Here is a 14,965-nt window from a genome sequence, read left to right on the forward strand (position 1 = left end):
CCGCACTCCTCTGCTCCCTAGCTGGAGCAGAGGGAGCTGACTGACAAGTGGGGTGGAGCCTGCCTGGGGATGCAGCCCAGCCTGCATGGAGGGGACTGCACCCCCCAAGCAAACCCCAGCTGTGTTCCAGGGCCAGGGAGGGGGGTTAAACACCCCTTCCCCTGTTCAAACTCACTGCTGGCTACAACAGTGGACTACAAATCTCAGAGGCACCTGAAAGCACATGGAGGAAGTGATTAGCAAACTTGCAGAATCCTGCTGATGTAATTCTGGACTGCAAATTCCAGAGACCTTCAGGGCAGCAGGAAGAGGAAGTGAATGCACAGCCAGAGAGCCCAGTTCCAACACCTCTAGGATTCTGGCCTGAGCCACTGCAGGTATGTGGCTACATTTCCTGTATCAAAGGTAAATGTCTGTTCACTTATGTTTCAGTGTAATCTGTGGAGCTTAAGAGTAACCTGCAAAGACTAAATCAATTCAGATACGGGCTTTTTGACTGTCTGCACCTAGCCCAGATGTCTGAATTTGTGGAGTTGCAGCTGTTTCTCCTTCCCTACCATAATGCTTTTTCTATTCCACTGTGATCAATCATTTTAGCACAATAAATAAAGGAAATAAAAGAATTAAAGTTAAGGATGGAAAATCCCTCCAGATGGGCTCTTGTATACAAAGAGAGATGCTGCTTCTGCAGCAACACTTCAACCGCCCAAAGCCTTTCTTCCACTCTAACGTCATCTCCCCACCTCATTTGAATCCTTCCTTGTATTTATTTGAGCACTGTGTGGTGCACAGAGTGTTGCAGCTTGCTGAAATATAAACTCAGGAGGAGCCCAAGGTCTGGAGAGCAGCTTTGTTGCTCTTGGTAGGCTCTGATGGCTGTAGGTTTATTTTTCTTTCCTAGTCCACATCTGGATTGATACAGAGGAGAGTAAACTGCAGTGGATGGATGCCACTAAGAAGCAAAGTTTTCTGCTCAACTGAAACCTACTAATTTGGGCCTAGAAGCAGTGCCAGTATCCCTTTATGGGTGTGGCCGTGTCGCTCTCTGCAATGAACCCTCCTGCCTGGTGGCTGCTCTGCAGATTTATGGGAACTGACATTCTTCCTTTGCATGAGATGTTTCGAAATTGCCTGGATCTTCCTCACAGATGATTTGGCCATCAGGGTGCCAAGTATGACAACATGCAAGCAATGGTGTAGCCCACAAATGGTTCTTTTTATAAAGGCTTACCCAGCCCTTGGACACCAAGCTGAGCTTCTCAAGTGGACGAGTGCCTCAGGGGTGCATTCAACATTCCTCTGTTTACTTCTTTTGATGTTTTTCACTCCTGAAGGGAGTATGGGAATGTGTAGTGTTGTTTATGCACATGATATAATCTCTGTCTTTAGCCTATGTCATAGTTTCTCTTGAAACTTTCAGAGCACCCAATTAAGCTAGGGAAGTGCAGTATTATTATACCCATTTTATATATGGGTAAACTGAGACAGGCATAGTAAGGTCCTACATTCCCAGTAGCAGAGACAGGAACAGAATCCAAGCTTGGCTACTCCCTGTCCTGATCAAATCAATAGGCTGTGGTATTGTAACATTCTGCATTATAGGCCCGCCAGGAGGTCTCTGCCAGGATTGAAGCTTTATTATGCTGGGTGCTGCTTGTAGAAATAGTGAGAGACCATTATTGCCCTGAAGATCTTTCAAGTTTAAACAGTGTGGGAAAAGGAAGCAGTCTAGGATATGACAATTTATCCCGGGACAAAAGAAAGTGGGGCTTTACCACATAACAGTTGTTTCATGGTAACTGCTTGTGTGTGCTCTTACTGTATTGTATGTAGAAGAAACCCACAGTTTTAGCCCTTGATAAAATTGCAGTAAATTGCAATGGCTTATCTGTTTATTGTGCGCTAAGAGTAGACTCATAGGCAGCTACTGCAGAATAACTAATGTGCAATAAAGCCCCGCTCCACTATACCCCATGCTAAGTTGTTCATATGTCTATGCTGTCAGAGTGAGGAAATGAATTCCCACAGAGCAGAGCAGGGGCCGAGCCATATTTAGACTCCGCTCTCTTTACTTCGCCATGTACTGGACGCTTTGGATTGATACAAATTATTTTGAAAGCTCCCTTCAGTAGCCACCTCCCTTCAGATGAATGTTAATAGGTTTTTTTAAGAGTACGCATTTTTCTGTAATACCACCATGGGCTGCCAAGCTCATAAAAGCTCTTTCTCTAAATCTTTCTTTTACAACAGCAGCGGCTGCTGGTAACATGATCGCCCTTTAGAGCCTGCCTAATCTGTGTAATATACGTCTCAGTAATTGCCTGAGGCTTTCTTTTCCTTGGTGAGCATTATACAGAGTTAATGCCCACCTGGTGGGGAGGAGAGGGGTCATCTGGCCTCCTCAGCACCGGAGACAGTTGTTCCACAACATGCGATTAGCACCATGGCGATGGGGAAATAAACCAGCGTTCCAGACTCTACACTTACATCACTGCCTTGGCAGGCAGAGGACCAATCGGAGCGGGAGCCACTGTTAACGTTCAAAAGAGCGAGTGCAAAAAAAGGGACTCTGAGACAAGTTCAGGGAGGATCTGGGTGGTTGTTTTAAATTTAATTTTAGGCGGTTAATCCTTGGCTAAATTGAAGCCACAGCAACACAAGTCATCAGTCAGAATCAACCGGTAACATCAAGCCCTTCTAACCTCTCATGTACCTTTCCTGAATGGCTGTTTTGATTTTGGAAGTGTTGAGGTGATGTTGTTGTCATTACGGTACAGGGAATATGTGAGAGGCAAGAGTTCTTGTGGGTGAAATCTTTATTGGACCAACTGCATGGTTGGGATAGACATAGGCAATTTTGGGTATCACAGTACCTTTTCAGAAAGGTATTTGGGTATCACACTACCTTTCTTTAGGCCCCTGGGGAAGAATTAGACACAGCAGAGATAAGCAGCAGATGGAACAAAAGCTTGTGTAAAACTCCATAAGTAAACCAAAATAGGATATAAGAGAAAGTATTAGGCAACCAATAGGCAGGAGAAATGCAGTAAACAACCTGATATGGGAGAAAGAAGATTGGTCAGGTTGGCTGTTATTACCAGTAAAGTGCAGAGGTTAACTATTATGAGGTAGATTATAATGGGCCATGAAGTCATTGACTATGCCAAGTCTATTGTTCATGTCTTGACTTTGTCACTCTGCCCCTTAGGTTCATTGTTGCCACAACCCCACTGGCAAGAAGCTTGTGCTTGTTTTCTTTCTTTAATTAGTTAGTTATTGGTATATATTTGAAGGGGACCAGCTGTCAAGGGAAGCTAGAAAGACTCCCCGCAGCATCCCCCGATGGAGATTTCCAGGGCCAAAAGCAAAACCATCACTTTTGGAAACGGTGGATGTAGACCCTCAGCCACAGAAGCATCAGGAGTCAAGCGGTTCCCACCAATCAGTTCAAAAATCAAGGGTGAGTGAAGTTCGTACAGAGATGATCCTACTCAAAACCACAAGTTAAGGGTGAAGCAGTCCTGCCCATCGCTGCTTTCCTTCAGCTCTCCTTTTTGCTACTTTGTATTTTCTGGCTAATTCCAATGTTTCCGAGAAGTCTTAGATTTACAGAATTGCCTGGGTACCATGGTTTTGGGTAGAGAGAAGGACGGAAGGGTAACCAGAGTGAGTAGAAATTCTTCAGTGTCCCAAAATGATAGTTAGATTGGCAAAAGGATAGATAAGGGGAAGATGGACAGACAGACAGAGGGTGGAGGTGGTGATAGCAGTTATTGATAATAATGATTGATGCTTAGCATTTTCAACCATAGACCTCAGAGGGAAGTTAACATTCTTATAGATTTTTTTTTGTAACTAGAAAGACAGAAAGATAGACAAACCTGAGGGGAGAAGGTCTTATGGAGGAAGAAAATATATGCAGTTAGATGGGGTTGTGCAGACCATGGAGGGGAGAGAGTTTAGAAGGAACCAGCAATCTGAAGGTTGTGCCTGTCTTTGGTGGGATGTGGCACTTCAAACAGCTTCCCCCACAGTTTTGGAGGGTAAGAAGAAAAGGGACTGCCAACCACTTTCTTAGGTCACTGTTTCCCCAAGTTTAAGGATCACTTCCCTGTCTAGACTGACAGAATATCAAGAGTAGAGATTGTTTTATGAGAAGACAGCAGCCTCTACAGTCATCTGGATACCCTGAAATGATGTGGGGCAGGTGGCTGGATTCTTCACTGGGATAAAGTTATTACCATAGTTTTCCAGAGAATGGGAGGGTAAGAGATAGGTAGAGCCTTAGTGATAATGATAAGTAGGTATGACCCTATCATGAGGCCTAGGGTACCAGGCAGGTAAGAAGCCAAAAGCATCTTCATCTGAGGTTGACAACTTCACACAGTTCTTCAGATTAGGGTTTGGGGTAGGAGCTAGAGACCACCTTGTTATGTCACATTCTCTTCAAGGTTACTTCTTGAGCCAAAATGATACGTAAGTGGCAGCATGAAGGCATTTCTCAAAGATCTTAGGGCATGACCCTTTTCTGGTTTGAACTTTTTTTATGTGTTCCTTGGCTCTTGTGTCTCTGTATGTTAACGCTCTAAATGAAAGTTTCTCTTTGTGTTCCAGGTCCAGGGCCTGCAAAATATGCCAGGAAGCCTTGCACTGGCTTCATGAATCATGACTTCACCATGTTTGCAGAACCAGCCTACACAATGCATATAAAACACACAGGAAAAAGTGAGAATAAAGAGAAAGGGAAGACATTTAGAGAGACTGAGCCAGATCCCCCCGATGTGGATTAGGGTAGCTTCACTGCACTGGTGGGGCTTCACTGCATTGGTGGGGCTTTTCTGATTTACACCAACTGAGAATTTGGCCCACAGTGCCCTATCCTACAACAATCCAAGATGAGTTTGGTTACCTTTCCTTCAGACTACACAGGGAAAGAATTTTAACCTGACTAAACCCCAGAAACCTATGGACTGACCACCCAGTTGGCATGTAATAGCTCAGTTTATGCCTGAATGTCTATGGACTGAGCACCCAAGCTGCATAAGTTTACAAGATAAATATATTTTTCTATGAAAGCGGTGCTTCCCTACCCTAATGGTGTCAGGCAGTGAAGTGTTCATATGTGCTGTCAACCCATGGGCACATTCTCTGTGGGCACTTTGTTCTGCTGTCTGCAAGGGCAAGAGACTTCAGTAGGAAGATACGTGGTCTTCATGCCCAGCCCCTCTGTTACTGCATTCTAGTGATAAGGGCCACAGCTTTCAGGGACAGTTAAGGGGCAAAAGGAGATGAACCAGTGACAGAGGGTGAGCTGAGGGTCAGTCACCTGAGCCATAGCTTGTGGGTAGGCGGGAACTGACATTCCACATCATATCCTGAACTTGATTCTTCTCCTTTCTCTTATAGCCTTGACTGACTTGGTCAGCCCTGGTCCCTGTTACTTTGTAGACCCCCACGTCTCCCGATTTGGGAAGCAGAAGATACCATTATCTGTCATATTTGACCGAGAAAGGGATCCAAGTAAGTAGCATTAATATAGATCAACAAGTTCTGATTCTCGAGGGGCTAGAACAGCTGCCAGAAAATATTAGCTGATCACAGCCCACCAAGAAGGATCAGAAGGCTTGTCTCCTTCTCAAAAAAAAAAAAAAACCAACAGAAAAAGGAAAAAAGGGTAGGATGGAGACATCTTTACCCAGAAACACCCTGACCTTGGGTGGGGCCTAGCAGACTGATTAAAGTGAGTAAGATTAAAGTCTGCTATAGCCTGCATAGCATTGTACATTCATTATCAAAGCACCTGGGGCCATTTTTGGGTGGAGTTTCCGCAAGCAACTGCAGGACTAACAGGAAGCTCATTGTAGGAGGTGCCTTGCTCCTGAGGGCTGCACTGGAGCTTGGAGGCTGGGCTCTGCCTGCTTTGTGACATATCAGGGGTCAGGCATCTGCAGTACGTGCCTATAGGTGCCAACAGGGACCAGCATCTAAGTCACATACCCAGTTCACTTAATGTTTAGTCAGGCAGACAGTGCAGAGTGTCTCAGATGGTGTGTGCCTAACATCATATCAGCCTTTGACAGATGAGTAACCTTCACCTGATTCAAAGTTCTTTGAGGTCTGTGGATAGATAGATGCCCCTTGACTCCAATGGGCTTTGGGTCACCATCTACATTTAAAACTACTGTAAGGTCTCCATTGTGATCTCCATGTCCTTCTTGGGGAGAAAGAGAAATAGGATTAGTGGGAGTAAACACCTACTCTGACAAATTTCTTTGTAAGTCCCTCCTGTCACCTCCTAGACAAACCCACCTTGCCCTGTTAGACCCTGGCAATGGTTAGTATAAACCAAAGCCTTGTCAGAAACATTGGAATTAGTCAGAAAATACAAACTAGAAAAAATGCAACTTTGTAGGCATCACAACTGCTGAGGATTGGGGTTTTAACAGGGCTTTATATAGAGGTGAGATGAAGCTTCCCATCTGCCCCACCAAAAACATTTGACTCCTTAACAACAGTTACATCTGGGAACTGCTGTTGATTGTGTCCAGCTGCTTTCACTGCATCAGATCAGAAACTGATAATATGAAGCTTTGTGGCTTTTTGTTGTGGTTGGAAACAGCTGGGTAGATATGTGAGTACCTGTGAGATTTTTTTTACCCAGGGGAAAGATGAAGGATACCAGAGGGAGTGACTTGGTTTGTTCAGTAATCAGGGTTGCTTTGTCTTCATAGGGCCTGGGGACTCTGGGTTGTTGAGGATGTGACTGCCTGAATGAACATACAAACAAAGTCAGTGAAAATCATGTGGAAATAATGCCAAGGAATTCAAAGGGCTTTGTGCCTTTAGTTTTACGTTCAACTACTTTGGATTTTAGTTAGAGAGTGAAAGATAAATGGCTGTGCATTACAAAGTTAAGATGCTACTGAAGGGTTTAATGGTGACATCAGAGGATAGCACTCTATCCATCTGTTACCATAATGATTTGAGAGGCACAATCTGAATTTGCTGGGAATGAGAACTGCCTGCCCCATCTTCCAGAGCATGGCTGAGATCTCTTTGTTTGATGTCTTCAAATATCATGCCCACAACTTAAGGGAAGGAGACAGGTCCTGAGGTTAAGGCGGCAAGATGAAGAGGGAGTAAACCTGGATTCCATTCCCGGCTTTCTGAGGGACTTTCTGTATAATTTTATTCAACTCACTCAGACTGCTCCATACCTCAGTTTCTCTGCCTGCTAAATAAACCAATTAATGCCAGGGCAGGTTGTGCTGTAGACATAGCCTTCTAAGTTCTGTATTGTATATGGTATGTGAAAAAATGTTAGGACATGTGAAGACTTGTATGTTGTATATAAGACTTGATATTTAGTTTGGGGGTGATGCAAAGTTCACTACAAAGGTAGTTTCTGGACTGAGAGTTATCCAGGTATTGGGAGATTTGCTACCTGCCTTTGTCACTAATCAAGGGCAGTCCTTGAGGCAGTTTGATCCATGGGAACGGAGTCTTAGAAGAAGGGACTGTTGGCATGATTTTTGAGCATCTCTTTTTCAGGACTGATGTGCAAGGTACATGTATCTGTGTTATCTGTGCTTTCTTCCTTCCTGTGAAGCTGAGGTGAAAGCTCTGGATATCTGCTGCCACTCAAAAGATGGCAGCAATGCAAGGATTGTAACAGGAGATAGGTTTCAGAAGCCGAGGTGACAGTAATGTTGTCTGATTAAGTTTGAGATCCACAGGGGGAAGGTGTTGGAGCAAGGGCTTACTGTGTTGTCATATTGAAATACAGCTCCATGCAAATGACAGGATAGCTGAAAAATGCAGTGCTGTGAAGTCATATGCAGCTTGGTTTTTCAAATTTAGAAACATAGGCACCATTGTGAATGTTGAATCCTAGGAAATTGGTTGGAATCAATATTAAGACTATAGCAAAGTGTGGCTATGCTTGAAGCTTTAGAAGACGTACGAAGATGAAGGATACAGGGACTATTTCTTTAAATCTGTATTAGGGACCCAGGCAGAAGCAGAGCTGGTGATTTTTCTAGGCAGAAACTTTATGGCAAAGCAGGGGCTTAATACCTGAAGGGAAAATACTGTTTTTTCTTATTCTGAGAAAGTTCCTTGTCTCATTTTGGGAGAAAGCAACTCACTGTCCTTGTGAGAATTGATCACTGCTGCATAACTAATGCCAAGGAAGGCCACAGTAGGAGTCTTATCTGCTATTCCCTTTCCTTAATCATTGGAGCATGATGCCCCCTAATAAAGAGCAGCCATGTGAATATGTTATTGTTAAACTCAGAATTGTAGAAATTTAGGGTTGGAAGGGACCTCAGGAGGTCATCTAGTCCAACCCCCTGCTCAAAGTAGGACAACCCCAATAATATCATCCCAGCCAAAGCTATATCTAGGCAAGTCTTAAAAACCTTCGAAGATGGAGATTCCACAACCTCTTTGGGTAACCTGTTCCAGTGCTTTACTTGTTAAACTGCAAGTCTGCAGCAGCTCTGTGGCGCTCACACAGAGGCCAAACGCTACCCATTCTGGCCAAAAGCCAAATATGAGGAAAGAAACCTCAAGGGATTCAGCTAAGAAGCCACACAGTTCAGGGATCCAGAGGATACAGTTAAAAATAGGACACTTCCATTCATGATTACATAGCTCAGGGATGCCAGTAAGTGAGTGTCTAAGCCAAGGTCCCTGCCAGAATATGGGATGGCTCAAGGTGACGTCATCTCTAATTTCCCACAGAAACCACACAATCTATAAAGGCAGAGCAAATTCTTTGGGCATCAGTTTGCATATAGGAAACCAGGTTACCTTGGATCAATCTGCATCCCTTCTGGAGAAACAGTGGGCCCCTGCCCTGCAAAGAAATCTCTGTATTTGTTCATGTTTTGAGAATACATCGGGGACCTCAGGACATGGATAGGCATTTGGCCTACATATAGAAATTAAGTGGTATTCCAAACACCCATGCATCATATTTGCTCTGGATGTGGCAACCGATGAATACTGATATAGAAACAGACGCTCTTTTTTCTTCTTACTTGGCTTCATCCACCTTCTTTCTCAGTTTTATCATTGCCTCAACTGGACCAATTTTTTTTTGCCTTTACATCTTTAAGAAACCACTGTCTCCATGCCAGCTGTATGGTCCCAGTTTGCCCCTTAGACTTAGGTTAGGGACAGACATTCAAAAAGCCTGAGCCTGAACTGATTCGATCTTTGCAGGATAGTCTAACCTGGCTAGGCTAAACCAGTTTGTAACCAGACAGACATCCAAGAAATGCAGGCACATGCCTGCAGTGGCTCAGGGTAGAAGCTGTGGGGCACTAGAGCAGCCCTCCCTTCCCTTCTATAGTGCTGAGCTGAGGGGGGTGTGGCCAGGCCAAGCAGGACACTATGATTAGGGGGGGGTCCATCCTTCTGAGCAGCCCAGCAGGGAATGTTTATCACCCCTAACTCAGTTTTTATCACCCCATTAAGAAAACAGAGGGACATTACCAGCTACCTGTTGATTCTGCCTTTGTCCCATCTGCCACAGCTCAGAGGTGGCCAGCATGTGGTCTGCTAGGTAATGCAGAGAGGTGTCTGTGAGGGATGGGGGAATGCCTGCTTAGCAGAGAGTGGGGAGGGAAGTGGGGGATCAGAAGCCACGGAGATGCCTGCAGAGACTGCTGGAGCAGAGGAGAGGGGCCAGCCCTGTGTGGAGCCGAGAGCCCCACCCAGCCAGAAAGCATGCCGGGGCGCTCGGGGAGTCTGATTTAATTTAAACCAGCAAGGCATCTTGGACAGACATTGCATAAACTGGTCTGAGCCAAATCAGTTAAGTCTGATACTACATTCAACCAGGTTTTTTTCACACCAGTTTCAGACATTTTCAAACTGGTTTATGTGCACGAGCTTCTGTTCTGTTACAGGTTTAAACAGTTTGTGATCACTTAAACCAGTTTATGTATAATGTCTGTCCCTAGCCTTAATGATATACTTGGCACAGGAACTGTCCTTTGGTTTGTTTTACCTCATGTTTATCCATGCCTGTGATGAGGTATACATGACGAACTCCATCCATGTCCACCCGGCAGTGGAGGAGCTGACCCATCTAGATGACTTGATAACCTGCTGCAAGGACTTCTATCATGCTCTGTTCACTCCTGTTCCTCACAGAAGCCACTCATAGTCTGCTAAGGGGTATAGGTTTTAGCTGCGTTGGTCAAATTACATAGTAGACAAAGAACCTTGTCTGCCCATAGTCTGCTAAGGGCATGTAATCCTTGGTGTAGTTCAGTCTGGCATTTGAGAGGACATCTCCTTCCCCTCTCTGGGAGGACAGGCTATCTACCCATCCAACCTGCTGTGTAAGGCCCTTGTGCTTCCAAGGGATGGTGAAGTATGCCCTATTACTTGACTTGCTCACAGTCTCTGGCAAGTTAAGTATTGAACAACTTTCTGTGTCTGTCTCACTTGTTCCTGAGGGGAACAGCAAATTCTTTTCACAGCTAATGGGCTGATTTGCCAAGTGCATTGACTCATCTCTCCTGTGTTTCTTACTTACAAGTCCGTAAAGGTCAGGACAGTGGGTCTGGAAAGCCTATTAAATGCAAGGCCACCTAAACAGCTCTGTCATTTACTGATACTTAGCACTTGGGACAAGCAGGTTTCCTTACCTTAACTTCAGATGCAACATCCAGTCCTCAGTCCCTAGTACAGGCCTTGTCTATGAAAACCCCATCCTTCTGAGTTTGTTCATCACTGCTTGACCCGGAGCTGTTAGGAACCAGCATGGAAGAAAAGCCATGAGACAGAGGGTTATCAGGGTAGTGGAGTTTTCCTCAGGAGTTTTCCTCAGAATGGTTTCTTCCTCGAAGAATTAACGAGATGTGAAGACCCTGCTTCTGGGGAAGCTCCCTGGTGAAGCATGCTTACACCAAAAACAGGACATCTAGGGAGGAAAAGATAAAATTTGTCCCTTCTGGGGAGTATGAAGGGGCTTGGTAGAGGTGGAAGGGTTTAATGAGGGAAGATAAATGGGGACAGCATTAGAGTGCCAAGGGAGATGCATTGCCCATGCCACTAATGAGAGCCATGGCAGACCTGGGCATTGCTGATTCCCAAGTAGACCCAAGCAGCTCTCATTTCTCTATTTGTGCATATGGTCCCTCATTAGCCAACAGGCACTGAGGGAGGGTGCTGAGCTGAAAGGCCACTTGTGGAAGCCTTTGCTATTCATCCTATTACTATGCAGGCAATAGTGCCGGCGTCGTGACCTTCAGAGGCTGCTGATTCCTTTTCTGCACTAAAGAGGTGATCATCTCAGGGGCCAAGGGAAGGGGTGAGAAAACACAGAAGCTGGGGGGTAACCAGGGAATGGCTTGGGAGCCCTTTGGGTCAACGTACATCTTTTTGTGAGAGAAAGGACAGCTCCACAGCAGATGACTGCCTTGCTGACTATTGACCTGAAGCTGGCTGCTGGTGGCTGCTGTCTTGGCTCTGCAGGTGCTCGGGGCTCTGGCTCTGGCTGTCCCTCTGGCTGCGGGCCCATGCGCGGGGGCAGAAGGTTTCCCTCAGGTGCTGAAGAACTTGGGAAGATTGTGCAGAACCCAACTCTCAGTTATCACAGTCAGAGGCAAAGCTCCCGTGTACTTCAGTGGGACCATAACTGGCCTTGATGTCCCTGTGGCTTTGGGACTTGGCTCCTTGGTCTCTATGGCTACTCTGTGTTTTTCTGGGCTCCCTGATGTGTGAGCAAAGGCTGTGGAGGAAAAACTGTCTGTGGATGCTTTCTGGGCCCCTGTTTGACTGGGAACCTGACCCAAACTTTCCTGTGGCTGGTAGAGATGGAGGAAAGCCTTGGCATGCGCTGCACAGTAAATGTGTAACTGGGCTTTGGTCACCAACACACATGTTACAGGCCCACATTTCATCCTCCATGGCCCAGGGGCTGCTCCCCAGTCTGAGATGGGAGGTGCCTCCTCTTGATATTGAGCTCTCTAAGGCTGCTGTGTTACTGTCTCAAACCCTCCACAGCCTGATCCACAGCCAAGGCCTGTGTTGGAGGAGAGCGGCAAGTGAGAAGACTGATGGGGGGTCCTGGGCAACAGACATGTCATCAGGATCCTTCAGGCACTTGAAATGTTCCCCTCTGCCTTGTGTCTGACCTGCTGCTTCCCTGAACTGCAGATCACTGTAACTATAGACTAGAACGGGGAACTCGAACGAGTGTGAAGAGCCATGACTTGGAGAAAATCCCTGCCCCTCCTGAGTCTGAGACTGATGACCAGGGTTATTCCTCCCTTGATCCTGCAGCCACTGGCCAGAGAGCAGGCACAGGACTGTGCCACTGACTGAACATTTCTTGGCTCACTGGTGCCATCTTGGGCACTGCGTTACCACCCTGCAGAGATGCTCTTGGTGGTATCATGGGAAAGGCTGTGTATTGGAGGCCAAAGGCTGACTTATTTTGGCTCCATTCCTTTTTCCCATGGAGACAGAGGTGGGAGCAAGAGGATTTGTGAGGAGCTAACTGTCCCCTCCTCCCCCACGTAGCCTGACATTGAGAAACAGTGTTGGAGTCATGCCCTGTCTGCTAGCAGTGCTGCCTCTCAGTAGAAAATCCAATACATCTATTAGGAGCCATCAGAAAAGCATCAATAATGCCTATGCTGAGATGGCTGCTGGCTGACTGGTTAATACCTTAAGTGCCTGCTCTGTGGGTCTGAAAAGCCCCTGCACCCAGGCAGGCTACATTTACCTGAAGTCCTAAGGCAAGGCCTGGACCCTCTTGGTCAGATTTGGGGTGTCTCAGAAGCAGTCTCCTGCTCTCCTCACAGGGCCGTTTCTCATCAGAGCCAAAACTGGGGGTTTCTTTAGGAACCAGCACAGTTGGGGCTCAATGGATTGTGACTTGGAGCTGACTAAGTGTACATTGGTATCATTCTGATTAATCACATATACTGCTGAGGAGATATTTGACTTTAAAACTGGATGCTGCTCCTGTTGAAGTTGATGGGAGCTTTGCCAGTCACTTTTACTCTGAGCAGAATCACATCACTGATGGCAGCCTAAGATTCTCAAAATCCCCAGTGACTTATGAGATCAGATTGCAGAAGGCAGCTGCTGAACAATAGCTCTAATGCAGTGGGATCAGGAGGACACGAACCCAATGATAAGGCAAATGACCAGGGTAGCTGGGTTGTTAGGGGAAGCCCAGGCTGAAAGGAAGGCAGTACCTAAGCAGCGGCCACAGTTCTATGGCTGGGAGCAGGTTTTCCAAAAGTGTACGGTTTCTACTGTGCTGGGACAACACGCTGTGGCTGAAGGATTGCAGTTGGCATTTTGACGGTGACATGAGTATGTTTTGCCTTGTGCTAGGCTTCACAAAGGCATGGTCTCTTGATTGTTTCAGGCCAGATCCTCAGGTGGAATAAAGGAGGTGACTCCACTAAATTAAGTAGAGCTGCACCAGTTTATATCAGCTGAGGGGTTGAATTGATTCTCTGGGCTGATACATAATGGCTTCTTTTATCGGTCTCCTTACAGACAGCTTTACCAATGCATCTCCTACACAGATCCCTGGCCAGATCCCTTTCACTGGTGCCCTGAACTGCTATGCACAGCTCTGTCAGTCCTACCTCTTTTCTATCCTGACTCTGTCCCCAGACTGAGGAACATGGTTAAACAGAAGCTCATTTTAAAGGCAAGCAAAATTTAAAGTAATGTCTGCAGTCGGTAAAGCTTATTGCATAGAGCCATAATGGGCACAATCTTGTGCATTCAGCTTCCGTAGGTGATGAGATGAATTCCCAGTGCAATGGCCTCAATACCAAACTGCTCTTGTCTTCCAGAGCCATCAGGAGTGCCAGCCCCAAATGCCTACTACAGAGAGAACGTGCACCCGCCAGGAGAGCCTCACGCACCAGCCTACTCCTTGGGTGTCTACACTTGTTACTATAAACATGACCCCAACCCAGCTCCCAACAGGTATAACCATGTGAAAGTGTTGGGACCTAAGCTCCCTGTCAAGTCGTCTGCCCCCTGCTACAGCATGGCCTCCAGACTGGACTCAGGGGGCTATGCAGAGGACCTCGCCACAGGCCCTGGCCCAGCCTTTGTCAGTAGGCCTGAACCCAATGTCTACCTGAACCGGCAGCCTGCCTTCAGCATGAGAGAAAAATATGAGCCCTACAGAGAGCGCCTGCCTGGACCTGCAGACTACAAAGCAGAACACGTCACCATTACCAAGCTCAGGGCCCCAGACTTCAGCTTTGGGATCCGACACTCCAACTACCTCACACCCTTGATTGTTGACGTAAAGGAGTGATCCAGAGCAGCGACTGGGTCTGTGGGACTCTGAGCCCCAGAGCTGTTTTGCACATAGGACACCAGTGCATATTGCAGCACATTAACCCTGTGACTGTAGCGCCCGTGGGTCCTGATTCAAGACCCAGTGAAGTTAATGGAACCTGCTGGAAAGACTCCTATGCATCATGCTCTTCGCTGCACACATCTCTATTGCTGGCCCTGTAATTCACAGCATAATATGACTATGCTTGCCCGTAGTTAAGTCCCCTTAGCTTTCCCTGAATAGTTTGCTCCTTCCTGTTAGCTTAAAAATAAATCAATGAAAGCTTGTTTATTTAGCTTGAACTGAAGATGTTTTGGGAGGGGAGCTGAGCTGTGACATTCCAGTGCTAGCAGTCTTTGCCATCCTCCTCAGGGCTCTGTGGCCCTTGGAGAGGTGCATTTTTAACATCAGATAAAAATTGAGCCACCTGTTTGTAAAGGGCTGCGTTCCTTGTGGCATCTTCAAGTGGAGTGCTGCTGTGTGACCTGAGCCAAATGGGCCAAGGAGGGGAGCACTTGGTGCACCCAGGGGGTGTTTGTGAGAGTATGGCTTACAAGCTATTAGCTCAGCTCTCCCTTGAGGGGGGTGAGGGGTCTTGTCTTCTGGAGAGCCCTGTTCAAACTC

At 46.4% G+C, this 14,965-nt stretch overlaps 1 protein-coding gene across 1 annotated transcript; it reads left to right on the top strand.

Annotated features, from left to right (window-relative positions):
• Nucleotides 1-2,708: 2,708 nt before the first annotated feature.
• Nucleotides 2,709-14,560, top strand: CIMAP1C (ciliary microtubule associated protein 1C). The gene is made up of 4 exons (XM_090029128.1): nt 2,709-3,460; nt 4,615-4,725; nt 5,407-5,520; nt 13,842-14,560. The coding sequence occupies exons 1-4, from the start codon at nt 3,343-3,345 to the stop codon at nt 14,315-14,317; spliced, it is 819 nt and encodes a 272-aa protein (XP_089885254.1). The 5' UTR covers nt 2,709-3,342; the 3' UTR covers nt 14,318-14,560.
• The last annotated feature ends 405 nt before the right edge of the window (nt 14,561-14,965 follow it).

This window comes from Crocodylus siamensis, chromosome 15, assembly GCF_052110815.1.
Source record: "Crocodylus siamensis isolate JL-2025a chromosome 15, ASM5211081v1, whole genome shotgun sequence".
Lineage (NCBI taxonomy): Eukaryota > Metazoa > Chordata > Crocodylia > Crocodylidae > Crocodylus > Crocodylus siamensis.